This window comes from Oryx dammah, unplaced genomic scaffold, assembly GCF_014754425.2.
Source record: "Oryx dammah isolate SB20612 unplaced genomic scaffold, SCBI_Odam_1.1 HiC_scaffold_25, whole genome shotgun sequence".
Classification (NCBI taxonomy): domain Eukaryota; kingdom Metazoa; phylum Chordata; class Mammalia; order Artiodactyla; family Bovidae; genus Oryx; species Oryx dammah.
The window spans coordinates 4,343,914-4,358,934 of NW_024070209.1; the positions used below are offsets into that span (position 1 = coordinate 4,343,914).

Here is a 15,021-nt window from a genome sequence, read left to right on the forward strand (position 1 = left end):
TGTTTATGGTGCCGGAGTGGAAGGGATTCGTCTGGAACTAAAGTGCTGCACTGGGCGTACGCAGTGTTACGGCCGAGTTTGAGTGTGGCACTCTGGGTCCTTCCTCGGCTCCTGTTCTCCTCAGTGGTTACATTAAGGCTGAGAGACTTCTAGCAACTGCTGGTGAGTGGGGAATGAGTGGCTGGAGGTATTGCATTTTTGCTAGGAGCATGTATCTGTGAACCCTATGCAGATGAGGACTGATTTTGTCTATTCTGGGTTTACGGGTCACAGGAAGCTGTATGGGCCTGCGTCCAGGGTTGGCCCTTGGTCTCCCGAAAAGCCGCTTACCGGCTGGATCCCATCTCCGGGTTTGAGGGATCCCGGGATGCGGCCTGAGGAGCCCCGCCTCCTGGAGCTCGAGGACTGAGCGTCCCCGGCCGGGCAGTCTGGCGGGAAAGGGTGTTTTAGCATTTTCTGTGCTTCTGTTTTACTCGTAACTTTGGCTTTCTGCTGGGGTCAGCCTAACGAATTGTTAATGGTGACACAAAATTGTCTGATTTAAAAATTGCTGCATTTTCGAACGCAAACCCTCTGGAGTTGGCTTATTTTACCTTTTGGGATTTCCCTGACGGTCCAGTGGTTAAGACTCCGCGCTTGCGCTCGAGGAGGCGTGGGTTCCATCCCTGGTAGAGAAACTTAAGATCCCGCTTACTGTGGGACGCAGCCAAAAAAAAAAAAAAAATTACCGTTTTACCAAAAGTCGTGATTTTGCAACCGTGTCTTGATCGCTACCTACTCAAAGCTACTTGTTCTGCGTTGTTTTGTTTTGTATTTTCCCAAGAGGCACTTAGGAGGGCTGCCTAGTAGGCATTAGAGTTCAAAAAAGAGGCATTTCTTGCCCTCAGAGATGTCAGTTTGCTCAAAGGGAAGTTCTACGTTCTGCGTTCCTTCCCGACCCCCATTTACTATTAAATAGATGTCTTGCCTCTTTAGAAAAGGAATTAGTTTTCTTTTTTTAAGAACAGTTACATGTACGGTCATTGTAAAAGAACAACAGCAGCAAACCTATCAGACAATACCAGGGGTGGAAGTTAGGGAAAATAGCTCTGGTAGCCTGCCCTGCTCTCCCCAGATATGCTAACGTTTCTCTGATAGGCTTCTAGAGTTTCACAGACAGCTCTCTCTCTTTTTAATGGAATTGAAGTGGGATCATACTCCTCAAGTGTGTGTGCGTGCTCAGTCTTGTCCAACTCTTTGTGACCCCGTGGACTGTAGCTCAACAGCCTCTGTCCGTTGGATTTTCCAGGCAAGAATACTGAAGTAAATTGCCATTTCCTACTACTCCAAGGGATCTTCCTGACTCAGGGATCGCACCCACATCCCTTGCCTCTCCTGCATTGGCAGGCGGATTCTTTACCTCTGCACCACCTGGGAAGCCCTGCATTTATTTTCCTGGCTTTTCATCTGTCCGAGAGAAAGGTAGCTGTACAGTGAAAGACAGTATAATTGCTTCAAGGTCCAAGAGTTATGTGCCTAATTATTAAGAACAACTTTTACTTTATTAAAAGTTAATGACTTTTGACTGTCACACCTTCTGAAGTCTGGAAGTGAAACTTCATTCAGCGAAAATTGATTGAGTGGCTGCTACAAGCCTGTGCTGCTTAGGTAGATGCTTGAAATATATCTGTGAATAGACAGAGCAAACCAAAAACAAAACAAAATTTTAAAATCTTTGTCCTTGTGGAACTCACATGCTATTGGGTGGAAACAGATGGTAGATGACAAACCTAACAAGTAATTATGTTAGAAGATGTTAAGTGCTTTGGAAAGAAAGTCAAGTAGAGTAAAAGACATTGGGAGTGCTGACAATTGTCCTCTGGGTCAAGATGTTAAATAATGGAATCAGGGTGGACCTCATTGAGAAGATGAGATTGGAGCGAGAAATTGAAGGATGTGAGAGAATTAACTATGTGGGTATCAGGGACATTCTAGGAGAGGGAATAGTCAGGAGAGTATGCCTGCCTGGCAAGTTACAGGGCTTTCTTGCAGTGGGTGTGTATAGCAACTGAGCAAGAGAATAATTGGGGATGAAATCCTCAGGGTGGAAGGTTAAGGACTGGCTGCCACTCTAAAATGAAAAGGTATTAAGTTAGAAGTTTTCAGTCTAGTAATAAATAAACTTTAATTTTGGAGTAATTTTAGATTTACAGAAAAGTTATACAGATATTAATATTTCCTATATACCCTGCCCACACAAAATTTCCCTTTATTAACATCTTACATTAATGTGGTATATTTGTTATAATTGATAAGCCAGTATGAACACATTGTTAACTAAAGGTCATACGTCATTCAGATTTCTTTTAGTTTTTACCTGATGTCCTTTTACTCTTTCAAAATTCCATCCAAGATACCACATGTTTAGTTGTCAAGTGTTTCTCTTGACTATGACAGTTTCTCAGACTTACCTTGGTTTTGATAGCCGTGACAGTTTTGAGGCGGTCAGGTATTTGAGGAGATACTGGTCAAGTATTTTGTACAGTGTCCTTCAATTGGAGTCTGTCTGATATTTTTCTGTTAGAGTGATGAAAGGGGTTTTTGGAAGGAAGACATAGAGGTGAAGTGCTGTTTTCATTCTGTCATTCCGTACATGCTATTAGCTTGGCTTTTATAACAGTTGATGTTAATCTTGATCACTTTGAAGATGTAGTGTTGGTTAGATTTCTCTAGTGTAACATTATTCCCTCCTCCCCACCCACCCCAACTTCTTTCCTGACTCTGGCAGAAAGTCTTTAAGCATACCCCATGCTTAACTGTTGATAGCTTTTCTCTGCCTCTTTGAGAGGGGAGTATCTACATAAATTATTTGAAATTCTTCTGTAAGACAGGTTTTTTCCCCCCTCTCATTATTCATCTGTTTATATCAGTATGGATTCATGGTTAGTTTATGTTTGGGGTTATATGCCAATACTGTATTACTTACCTTGTTGCTCATATTATCTCAGCGGTAGCCGCTGGGAGCTCTTTCAGTTGGCTTCTAGTCCCTTTGACATACCCCTGTCATTTTTGACTTTTTTGAGTAGTTCCTTTCTAGCACTACAAGATGTTCCAGACTTATCTTTATATATTGTTTATATATTCCTTGCTACAGCCATGTAATCAACCTTTTCTCCAAGGAGTCCTGGTTCTTTTTATCAGAGAATGCTATTAGGAACTAAGATCTTAGCACTGGGTGTGCTCATCCCTATTGGGATGCCATTGTTTTTAGGTCCTCTCAGCTAAGAGGGCCAACCCATGTATGTATATGTATCTATAATTATTTCTATATCCATCACATCTTTATTTAGCTAAATATTAGTTCCACCACTAATCCTGTGTCATCGGATGACATAGATATTCTACCCTTCCTCTCTGGCTTGTGTGTAACTACCTACTCTAACAATGAGAAACCTGGCTCTTTGGAAGGTTTTGAGCAGAGGTGTTGATGTTACCTGATTTCAGATTTAGTGAGATGATTGCTGCTATGGGGAACAGACCTTGGGGAAATTAGAATAGAAGCAGGAAGGCAAATTAGGAGGCTTTTCCTGGAATCTAAATGATAAGAGAAAGATTTAATAAAGAGTGAAGCTAAATAAATTGGATTAGTACCTAACTTTGTGCTTAGGTACCTACTATCTTTGTTAGTACCCAAGAAAATGCTTAACTTTGGAGGAAGAAGTATGGTAGGGAAAATAATTTAGATTGTTTGATTGGAGGGCTGGAGGATTAAGCATCTCTTCTAAAGAAGCCTAGATAGAAAGGATCTAAACAGCCAGCCAAGCAAACTGGATAATTTGAAGTAGAAAGTGCTATGCTGTATTGTAATGCTTGAAGTATAAAATCTGAATGACTGTTATGAAATTCTGATTTACTTCTGAATGCTCAGTTGAGTGGACCATGGATGTAACCCATTAATTAATTCAGACATGCATCAATAAACACTGGGTGCCTGCTGTCTATCAGTGTGCTAGATGCCACAAGTACAGAATAGGAATAAAACAAAATTTTTGCTTTGGGGGCACTAAGAATATAGTAGTTAGCTCTTCTAAAACTGATATAGAATTTTGAAATACTGGTTCAGTTGCTGATAATTTTTCTGAAGTCAGGCCCTTTTAGGGGGACATCTTGCATTGATTCCCCAACTTCATTGCTTTTTCCACACCACAGGAAAAACCTGAAGAGCTTGAGTGAGCCAGAATCTGGTAGACACTGAAATACAGCACTTACCTTATTTTGGCATGTTAGGGTACTCTTATTATAGCTTTGTAATAACTTAATGATCTTATAATAGTAAAAGTTACCATCTATTAAGGGCTACTGATGTGCCAAGTACTGTTTTAGATGTTTTTAGAATAATTCATTTGCAAGATAGGTGTTATTTTCTTTCTGTTCTTGGAGTGGGGGGGCAGGGAGGGAATTGAAACATATGAATTAAGTCACATATCCAAAATATATTAATGCATGTAGTTCATGAACTTAATCTTTCTACATTCCGTTTAAGTCAGTGTGTGTGTGTGTGTGTGTGTGTGTGTGTGTTAGTCACTCAGTCATGTCTGACTCTTTGTGACCCCATGGACTCTAGCTCACCGGGCTCCTCTGTCCATACCCAGGTCTCCTGTATTGCACGTAGATTCTTTGCCCTTTGAGCCCAGGGAAGCCCTTAAGTCAGTATAGTAGGCTATAATTGTTCTGTGTCTAAATAAATGTGACTTTTACTTTATAAAAACAATGCATGTTCCTTAAGAATAGTTTAACATGCAAATAAGCAAAAAAGAGTATCTTACTGTTCATAACAGAAGGGTATTAGGATTTAATGAAAATGTGATAGAAGAATTAGGTTCCAGACCATATACTTTCTTAAAAGCTGGAGGCTCTTGGGTAAAATGACTGAACTCTCTGGGATTCATTTTCCATATAAATAAAGTAAGATGATTATCCAGTGGAAGTGAGTAATAGATTTAAGGGTCTAGATCTGATGGATAGAGTGCCTGATGAACTATGGAATGAGGTTCGTGACATTGTACAGGAGACAGGGATCAAGACCATCCCCATGGAAAAGAAATGCAAAAAAGCAAAATGGCTGTCTGGGGAGGCCTTACAAATAGCTATGAAAAGAAGAGAGGCGAAAAGCAAAGAAGAAAAGGAAAGATATAAGCATCTGAATGCAGAGTTCCAAAGAATAGCAAGAAGAGATAAGAAAGCCTTCTTCAGCGATCAATGCAAAGAAATAGAGGAAAACAACAGAATGGGAAAGACCAGAGATCTCTTCAAGAGAATTAGAGATACCAAGGGAACATTTCATGCAAAGATGGGCTCAATAAAGGACAGATAGTCTGGACCTAAAAGAAGCAGAAGATATTAAGAAGAGGTGGCAAGAATACACAGAAGAACTGTACAAAAAAGATCTTCACGACCCAGATAATCATGATGATGTGATCACTAACCTAGAGCCAGACATCTTGGAATGTGAAGTTAAGTGGGCCTTAGAAAGCATCACTACGAACAAAGCTAGTGGAGGTGATGGAATTCCAGTGGAGCTATTTCAAATCCTGAAAGATGATGCTGTGAAAGTGCTGCACTCAATATGCCAGCAAGTTTGGAAAACTCAGCAGTGGCCACAGGACTGGAAAAGGTCAGTTTTCATTGCAATTCCAAAGAAAGGCAATGCCGAAGAATGCTCAAACTACCGCACAATTGCACTCATCTCACATGCTAGTAAACTAATGCTCAAAATTCTCCAAGCCAGACTTCAGCAATATGTGAACTGTGAACTCCCTGATATTCAAGCTGGTTTTAGAAAAGGCAGAGGAACCAGAGATCAAATTGCCAACATCCGCTGGATCATGGAAAAAGCAAGAGAGTTCCAGAAAAACATCTATTTCTGCTTTATTGACTATGCCAAAGCCTTTGACTGTGTGGATCACAATAAACTGGGAAATTCTGAAAGAGATGGAAATACCAGACCACCTGACCTGCCTCTTGAGCAATCTGTATGCAGGTCAGGAAGCAACAGTTAGAACTGGACATGGAACAACAGACTGGTTCCAAATAGGAAAAGGAGTACGTCAAGGCTGTATATTGTCACCCTGCTTATTTAACTTCTATGCAGAGTACATCATGAGAAACGCTGGACTGGAAGAAACACAAGCTGGAATCAAGATTGCTGGGAGAAATCTCAATCACCTCAGATATGCAGATGACACCACCCTTATGGCAGAAAGTGAAGAGGAACTAAAAAGGCTCTTGATGAAAGTGAAAGAGGAGAGTGAAAAAGTTGGCTTAAAGCTCAACATTCAGAAAACGAAGATCATGGCATCTGGTCCCATCACTTCATGGCAAATAGATAGGGAAACAGTGGAAACAGTGTCAGACTTTATTTTTTTTTTTGTGCTCCAAAATCACTGCAGATGATGACTGCAGCCATGAAATTAAAAGACACTTACTCCTTGGAAGAAAAGTTATGACTAACCTAGATAGTATATTCAAAAGCAGAGACATTACTTTGCCGACTAAGGTCCGTCTAGTCAAGGCTATGGTTTTTCCAGTAGTCATGTATGGATGTGAGAGTTGGACTGTGAAGAAGGCTGAGCGCCGAAGAATTGATGCTTTTGAACTATGGTGTTGGAGAAGACTCTGGAGAGTCCCTTGGACTGCAAGGAGATCCAACCAGTCCATTCTGAAGGAGATCAACCCTGGGATTTCTTTGGAGGGAATGATGCTAAAGCTGAAACTCCAGTACTTTGGCCACCTCATGCGAAGAGTTGACTCATTGGAAAAGACGCTGATGCTGGGAGAGATTAAGGGCGGGAAGAGAAGGGGACGACCCAGGATGAGATGGCTGGATGGCATCACGGACTCAATGGGTGTGAGTCTGAGTGAACTCCTGGAGTTGGTGATGGACAGGGAGGCCTGGCATGCTGCAATTCATGGGGTCGCAAAGAGTTGGACATGAATGAGCGACTGACTGAACTGAACTGAAAGTAAGAAGGTCATCAGTTCCAATTAGGGGTTGGGATTTCTTCAGTCCTTTCCAGCTCTTTCTTTTATTGTGGTACTAGAGGAAAGCATTCTTTATCTGCCCTCCCTGTTGAAGATTCCCAATAGTCATGTATGGATGTGAGAGTTGGACTGTGAAGAAGGCTGAGTGCTGAAGAATTGATGCCTTTGAACTGTGGTGTTGGATAAGACTTGAGAGTCCCTTGGACTGCAAGGAGATCCAACCAGTCCATTCTGAAGGAGATCAGCCCTGGGATTTCTTTGGAAGGAATAATGCTAAAGCTGAAACTCCAGTACTTTGGCCACCTCATGCGAAGGGTTGACCCGTTGGAAAAGACTCTGATGCTGGGAGGGATTGGGGGCAGGAGAAGGGGACGACAGAGGATGAGATGGCTGGATGGCATCACAGACTCGATGTATGTGAGTCTGAGTGAACTCCAGGAGTTGGTGATGGACAAGGAGGCCTGGCGTGCTGCGATTCATGGGGTTGCAATGAGTTGGACACAACTGAGTGACTGAACTGAACTGAACCTCCACTGCCCATTTTTGTTGTTGAAATCAACTTAGAGTTTAACTCTTTGGTAAAAATGGTACATGGTTAATGTATAATTACTGCTTATGGTTTTCTTGAACTCTCACTAAAACATTTATTATAACTTAATTCTTGTCTTTATTGTATTAAAACAACCAAGATTGTACTGTTAAACTTCATTCAGTTTTTCAACTTGCTCAGCTTTTTGTTACTACAGAAATGGTAGAGCTATCTGTTTCCAAAACATACGTGACCCACAGATCTATTTTTCACTTTTCACAGCCTCTAAGGAGAACAGCCATCACATCCATGGCAGGGATTTTGCGCTCAATAGTTCAGAGGCCCCCAGGGAGACTACAAGTAAGTGTTTCTTTTCAGTAATTATCTTTTCCAGTTGTCTTGCTTTTCTATTCCTTAAGAACTTTTAATCTCTTTTCTAATTAACAAAACATACAGGCAAGTTACATTTTTAAGTTTCTTTATATATTTTTTTCTTTTTTTTAATGTTGAGAGTTGATTTTATTTGGTTTATTTGCTGTTTTATTCCTGAAGAATTGAAATCACAAAAGACCTTTTCCTGGAGAACATGCTGGTAAAAAATGACTAGTGTTGATTCCCCTTTGTTTACCTTAATCTTTTTAGATTTTTTTCCCTTCAATTTTAAAAAGAGTCCATTTTCAATCTTAGAAAATTAGAAAAATGTAGGAAAGTAAAAAGAAAAGAATTTCTCAGAGATCACTTATGTTTGTATTTTCATGTATCTCCTTCTAGTCTTTTAAAAATTGCAGTGGTGTAGCCTAGTCTACTCATGAGTGCCAGAATCTAGGTAGGACCTGCAATTAGATGATAATAATGTCAGGTGCTTGAGATTCTTACCTTAGCCTCAGATTAATCTTGAGTGATCAGTATTATTTCCTGGTGGATCAGAGCCTATGTCCATCACTTCCCCCCTCCCCCCACCCCCACCCCCATTCCGTCCTGCTTATTCTCCCAGTGCTCTCTGCTGTCCAGGGAAGGCACAGAGGGGATGATTACTGCCTACCCAGAGGAGTTTCCTGGTATGAAGGATTGGCAGTGAATCCTTTTTCTTTTGCAGCCTGGGAGAAATACTACTGCAGGCTTGTAGAAAGAGAACAGGAGACAGGAGCCCAGAGTTGATGGCACTGTTGGGACTAGAAAGAAAACTGGAAACTCATTTTGACTTTCTTTTACATTGTGTCGTTGAAGGGTAAATTACCATATGTTGTCTTGAGCGCATTGATGAACTATAACCTACAGGCCAGGTTCAGCCCACCATCTGTTTTTGAAAATGTTTTATTAAAACATAGCCACACGATTTGTTTACATATTGTTGATGGCTGCTTTGGCCCTGCGGTGACAGAGCTGAGACTTGGCTTTGAGAACCATGTAGCCCAGAACTGGAAATATTTATTGTCTACTCCTTTACAGGAAACTATTGCCAATCGCTGGCTTAAACATTTATATTAATATTTGATGTTAGTGGTAAGATAAGATGTATTCATTCAGCTAGGTGGCTGAGATAAATGTTTAATAATTACAGGTTAGGTAAGAATAGGGCTTCCCTGATGGCTCAAGACAGTAAAGAATCTGCCTGCAATGCAGGAGACCCAGGTTCGATCCCTGCATTGGGGAGATCCCCTGGAGAAGGAAATGGCTACCCATTCCAATATTCTTGCCTGGAGAACTCCATGGACAGAGGAACCTGGCAAGCTAGAGTCCATGGGGATGCAAAGAGTCAGACAAGACTGAGCAACTAACACGAGAACAAAAAGAGTAGACTTTCGTCACCTAAAAATAGTAGGTTTGGATTTCTGCACTAGATAGAGTGCTAAAAAACAAATGTTTTATGTCATATTTTAGATGGCAACAAAAGGTGTGGAACCTCTTGTTTGTACAGACTGGATTCGTCACAAATTTACGAGGTCAAGAATTCCAGATGAAGTAAGAACAAGGTTTTGTTTTCCTGTTACATGTTGTGTTTTGAAAGGCACTGGGTTTTGCAATATTGGAAACTTTCATGTTAAATTATTTGTCGATATAGGTAGAAGGGTAGAGTTTTAAACATAGTGTGATTTAGGTAAATAATTATTAAAAATAAAATTGTGCTACTGGCCTTTTAAGTAGTGGATATTTTATCATCTCAGAACCTGTTTATTCCTGATTATGGTTTTTTCCCTTAATATTTTGTGTTTTCATATTACTGTTGTCCTGAGAAAACAAACTGTCTTCCTCCTGCTCGGACTGTCCCTGTGGCTCTTGGTTTTCACTCTCTATCAACTGTTGCTAATTTGGATCTTCTCTGCTAAACTTGTGTGTACCTATCATTCTTTCGAAAAACTCTGGCTAAGCCCTCAGTAGATTTTTTTGTTTTCTCCAAATTTTCAGTATTATGGTAAAATGCATAAGATATAAACTTTAGTATCTTAACTCTTTTTTTAAGTGTACACTTCAGTGATATTATGGGCTTCCCTGGTGGCTCAGATGGTAAAGAGTCTACCTGCAATGCAGGAGACCCTGGTTCAGTCCCTGGGTGGGGAAGATCCCCTAGAGAAGGGAATGACAACCCACTTTAGTATTCTTTCTTGGAGAATTCCATGGACAGAGGAGCCTGGTGAGCTGCAGTCTAGGAGGTCGGAAAGAGTTGGACACAACTGAACGACTGACACTTTCACTCAGTGATATTAAGTACTTTCATATTACTGTGTGACCATCACAACCATCCCTCTCCAGAACTCTTCATCTTACAAAATTGGAACAACTCTGTTCCCATTAGACAGTAACTCCTCACACCTTCTTTCCCCAGTCTCTGGCAGCCACCATTCTCTACTGATTGTTTAAAAGCTAAACTAGTATTACCGTCGATTATTTTGATATCTTTAACATGCATGATGTTCTTTTATCAGAACTCTCTTTTTTTTCCAAGTCATGGTCTGCAACTACATTGTCATATCTTTCCATGTTTCTTAGACTGTAAACTTCTGGAAGAAAAGGTAGATACAGATGGTAACATTTGTTTAAAATGTGGAAAGCAGTGATTTTGATCGCCAGCTGTAGTGAGTGTGAAAACTTTCCAGCCTCATAGAAATGACTCTGAAGTGTGCCTCTGTAGCCTGTTGCCCATCTTCCAGACTTATTCCTGCTTTCTCAAATAATTTCTAAACCTTGCTGCTTGGATAACCCATAGGTATTTCAAGTTATCCAAAATTGACCTCATTGTCTTACTTTCCCTCCAAATAACCAAACTAAAAGAACGTGCTTGTATTAGTTGTATTACTAATACATCACTTGTATTAGTGACGTCAGTTGATCCTCTGTCTGATTTCAGAGACTGAAAACCTTTGAGTCAATCTCAACCCCACCTGCTCCCTCACCCACCACAAATCCATCTGTTACTGGCCACAGTCCCCAGATCAGTCCTTTTCTGTTACAGCTGCTGTAATTCAGACCCTTAAACCATGTCCTTAAGTCCTTCCTGAGTTTTTTGTATCAGTCTCCACCTCCAGTTCTTTTGAAAGAGCTTTCTTTCCGAATCTATCTTTGAAATGTCATATTGTTTCAAACCTTCAATAGCTTTATATGCCTTCTGGAAATTTCTAAAGACTCAGCATAGTTGAGTTTGGTTTAACTCCCCTTGCATTGCTTTTCATGTTTTTTTTTCCTGCCTTATTCTCATGGAACCACTGACTTTTCCTAAATATTTCATGTTCCTCATGCCGTTTCTTCATGTCGTCTCTCCTTTTCTTTGGTGCGCCTACCCCATTCTCTGTCTGCCTCCATTCTTCTCACCAACATTTCAGCAGAAGCTCTAGAAAAATACCCTTCATCCCACCTGTTTGGAGACAATCACTGCCCACACCCTCCATGTACTTCTCTCTTACGTATTTTTAAAGTTGTGCATCATCTTAGCTATAATGCTTCTCTAGCGGCTTTCATCATTTAGCAATGTAACCTGATCCCTCCCTGGAGAAATTAGTGATTGAGTAATATTCTTTGTGATTAAAGGAACATCATTTTTTGTCCTTCCTCAGTCTGTTTCCCCAGAGGTATGACTCTTGACCTAATGTTTTTGAGACCTTTCTACATTTAAGGGGGTGTGTGTGTGTGTTACACACACACATATATGGGTTCCCTGGTGGCTCAGTGGTAAAGAATCTGCCTGCAGTTCAGGAGAGCTGGGTTTGATCTCTGGGTTAGGAAGAACCCCTGCCCACTCCAGTATTCTTGCCTGGAGAATTCCATGGACAGAGGAGCCTGATAGGCTATAGTCCATGAGGTAGCAAAGAGTTAGACACGACTGAATGACTAACACACACACATATATATAGAATTGTTAGACTCATGTTTAGAATTTAAGGTCGTATGTTGGACTGTGAAGAAGGCTGAGCGCCGAAGAATTGATGCTTTTGAACTGTGGTGTCAGAGAAGACTCTTGAGAGTCCCTTGGACTGCAAGGAGATCCAACCAGTCCATTCTGAAGGAGATCAACCCTGGGATTTCTTTGGAAGGAATGATGCTGAAGCTGAAACTCCAGTACTTTGGCTACCTCATGAGAAGAGTTGACTCATTAGAAAAGACTCTGATGCTGGGAGGGATTGGGGGCAGGAGGAGAAAGGGACGACCGAGGATGAGATGGCTGGATGGCATCATGGACTAGATGGACATGAGTCTGAGTGAACTCCGGGAGATGGTGATGAATAGGGAGGCCTGGAGTGCTGCGATTCCTGGGGTCGCAAAGAGTCGGACACGACTGAGTGACTGAACTGAACTGAACTGAACAGATTCTTAGAATCAGTATTTGTAGAATACATTATATGTACACACTCATCATGGTATCAGTTCAGTTCAAATTTGCTGGCATATTGAGTGCAGCACTTTCACAGCATCATCTTTCAGGATTTGAAATAGCTCCACTGGAATTCCATCACCTCCACTAGCTTTGTTCATAGTGATGCTTCCTAAGGCCCACTTGACTTCACATTCCAGGATGTCTGGCTCTAGGTGAGTGATCACACCATCGTGATTATCTTGGTCGTGAAGATCTTTTTTGTACAGTTCTTCTGTGTATTCTTGCCACCTCTTCTTAATATCTTCTGCTTCTGTTAGGTCCAGACCATTTCTGTCCTTTATTGAGCCCATCTTTGCATGAAATGTTCCTTTGGTATCTCTAATTTTCTTGAAGAGATCTCTCGTGTTTCCCATTCTGTTGTTTTCCTCTATTTCTTTGCATTGATCGCTGAAGGCTTTCTTATCTCTCCTTGCTATTCTTTGGAACTCTGCATTCAGATGCTTATATCTTTCCTTTTCTCCTTTGCTTTTCGCTTCTCTTCTTTTCACAGCTATTTGTAAGGCCTCCCCAGACAGCCATTTTGCTTTTTTGCATTTCTTTTCCATGGGGATGGTCTTGATCCCTGTCTCTTGTACAATGTCACGAATCTCCATCATGGTATAGATGAAGCAAATACAGAATCCTGCTACACATAGTGGTGTGGAAATTTGTTTTTTTTGTGGTGTGGAAATTTGGTTGTTTTGCTCAAGAGTATATTGTGACTATCCTTCAAAGTTAGTACCTACAAAAATGGTAAATGATAAGCCTTATTCATTTTAATAGCAGCATTAAATCCAGTAGAATACAGAGGAATTTATTTGCATCATATCTGATTTAGTTATATTATTACTAGTTTTATTTAGAATGTAATAATTATGACTATACAATAATCATAATTTTTTAGCTATTCTCTTGAGGAATATGGATATGACCTTTAAATGTTTCAGTATTATAAATAGTGTTATACATATATCCTTATTTGGGAATGTAGCCTAGTACATACTTCTGTTTAATAATACTCATGTGTTACTATAAGTTTATATTTATCCCCTCCTTGAATGGGGTAGGGGATGCAGTTCAAGGCCCATCCAGTATAGTACAGTGCCTTCTCCTGGCATTTGTCATCCAGTTCCTCCTGCTTTGTTCTTTATCAAAACAAAACAAAATCTCTGGCTGTGAGATGATTTTCTTAGTGCATGAACTCTTTAGACTTCTTCTATCTGAGTAGTTGGACTGGTAGAAAGGTTCGATTTGAGGATGAGGATTGTAGAATGATTAGATATGAAATCATTCTGTAGTTGTTTGAAGTTTGGTGTTTTTTTTTTAAGAGAAAAAAAAGGGAGGGATACATTGAAACTATGTTGAAAACTTATCATTTATAGTTCTTCTTTCTAGGTTTTTCGGCCTTCACCTGAAGATCATGAAAAATACGGTGGGGATCCACAGCAACCTCATAAACTGCATATTGTTACCAGAATAAAAAGTACAAAAAGACGTCCATATTGGGAGAAAGATATAATAAAGATGCTTGGGTTACAAAAAGTATGTACCTATTTTAGTCATGTTTAGTGTTGTTTAAATTTGCTGTAAATTTTTCACCTTTAAAACTTAACCTACTTATTTAATATTTCTTTTGTTTAAATGTATTATTTCATGTAATATATTAGAAAGTTTGATTTAGATAGAAGGAGACTTCACCTTAACCTCTTCCTGACACGTGGGACCATCTGCACTGTTGAAATTGATCCCTAATGTTTTTTCCTTTGTTTGTAGGCACACACTCCTCAAGTTCACAAGAATATCCCTTCCGTGAATGCAAAGCTGAAAGTGGTTAAACATTTGATAAGGTTTGTTATTTGTTATTCTAGCAGTTTCTTAAAATGTGTTACCTGGTATGACACTAACAGCATCCTCTCATGTCACAGAATCAAGCCCCTGAAGCTGCCCCAGGGTCTCCCAACAGAGGAGGACATGTCCAACACGTGCCTGAAGAGCACTGGCGAGCTGGTTGTGCGGTGGCTTCTGAGCCCCACGGACCAGGAAGCGAAGAAGTGCTGACAGCCCAGCAGCTTCAGAGTAAAAAGTGGAAGTCATTTCTATTTAAAGATGGTGAGAAAGTGTTCTCACTAAAATATTGAAAAAATTCTAATGCTTTTCACTGGCTAAACATGGTGTGATTCTTCCTTGGTGTAGACTTGGAGGTTTTAGTGCTATTAATTGGTTTAATTCACTCCCCACCCCACCCTCAGTAGTTTGTCTCCCCTTCCCCCCCCCACCCCCCAGTAGTATAACTGGAAAATGGGTAAGAATAGCAATGTTTAAACACGTGGTTTCAGGTGACACGTTAGCAGTCATTAACTTTTTTAAAAACTGGTTTTCTCATTTGGATTCAGGACACTCTATGAGTGGTCCTTTAAAAATTTTTTTAAATTTTTAATTGAAGGATAGTTGCTTTACAGTATTGTGTTGGTTTCTGCCAAACATCAACATGAATCAACCATAGGTATATATAGGTCCCCTCCCTCTTGAACCTCCCTCCCCATCCCATCCCTCTAGGTTGTTACAGAGCCTATAAGTGGCCCTGTGAGTGAAGAGTGTGTTATGTGTTGGGGAAATCCAGAGCTGA

At 40.4% G+C, this 15,021-nt stretch overlaps 1 protein-coding gene across 2 annotated transcripts; it reads left to right on the forward strand.

Moving 5' to 3' along the window:
* Positions 1-2: 2 nt before the first annotated feature.
* Positions 3-14,553, forward strand: MRPL30 (mitochondrial ribosomal protein L30). 2 transcript variants are annotated; one of them, XM_040267672.1, is made up of 6 exons: positions 3-162; positions 7,832-7,909; positions 9,431-9,511; positions 13,791-13,937; positions 14,169-14,242; positions 14,321-14,553. In XM_040267672.1, the coding sequence occupies exons 2-6, from the start codon at positions 7,859-7,861 to the stop codon at positions 14,451-14,453; spliced, it is 486 nt and encodes a 161-aa protein (XP_040123606.1). In that variant the 5' UTR covers positions 3-162; positions 7,832-7,858; the 3' UTR covers positions 14,454-14,553. The 2 variants fall into 2 exon arrangements, with proteins under 2 accessions (XP_040123606.1, XP_040123607.1); XM_040267673.1 differs by having other exon boundaries at positions 90-187.
* Positions 14,554-15,021: the final 468 nt, after the last annotated feature.

Excerpts from the sequence above, each read along its gene's own strand:
- MRPL30 (XM_040267672.1), top strand. The coding sequence starts at position 7,859 with ATGGCAGGGATTTTGCGCTCAATAGTTCAGAGGCCCCCAGGGAGACTA. Across the intron at positions 9,512-13,790 it reads GGTCAAGAATTCCAGATGAA|GTTTTTCGGCCTTCACCTGA; the intron begins GTAAGAACAAGG and ends TCTTCTTTCTAG. Across the intron at positions 14,243-14,320 it reads GTGGTTAAACATTTGATAAG|AATCAAGCCCCTGAAGCTGC; the intron begins GTTTGTTATTTG and ends CTCATGTCACAG.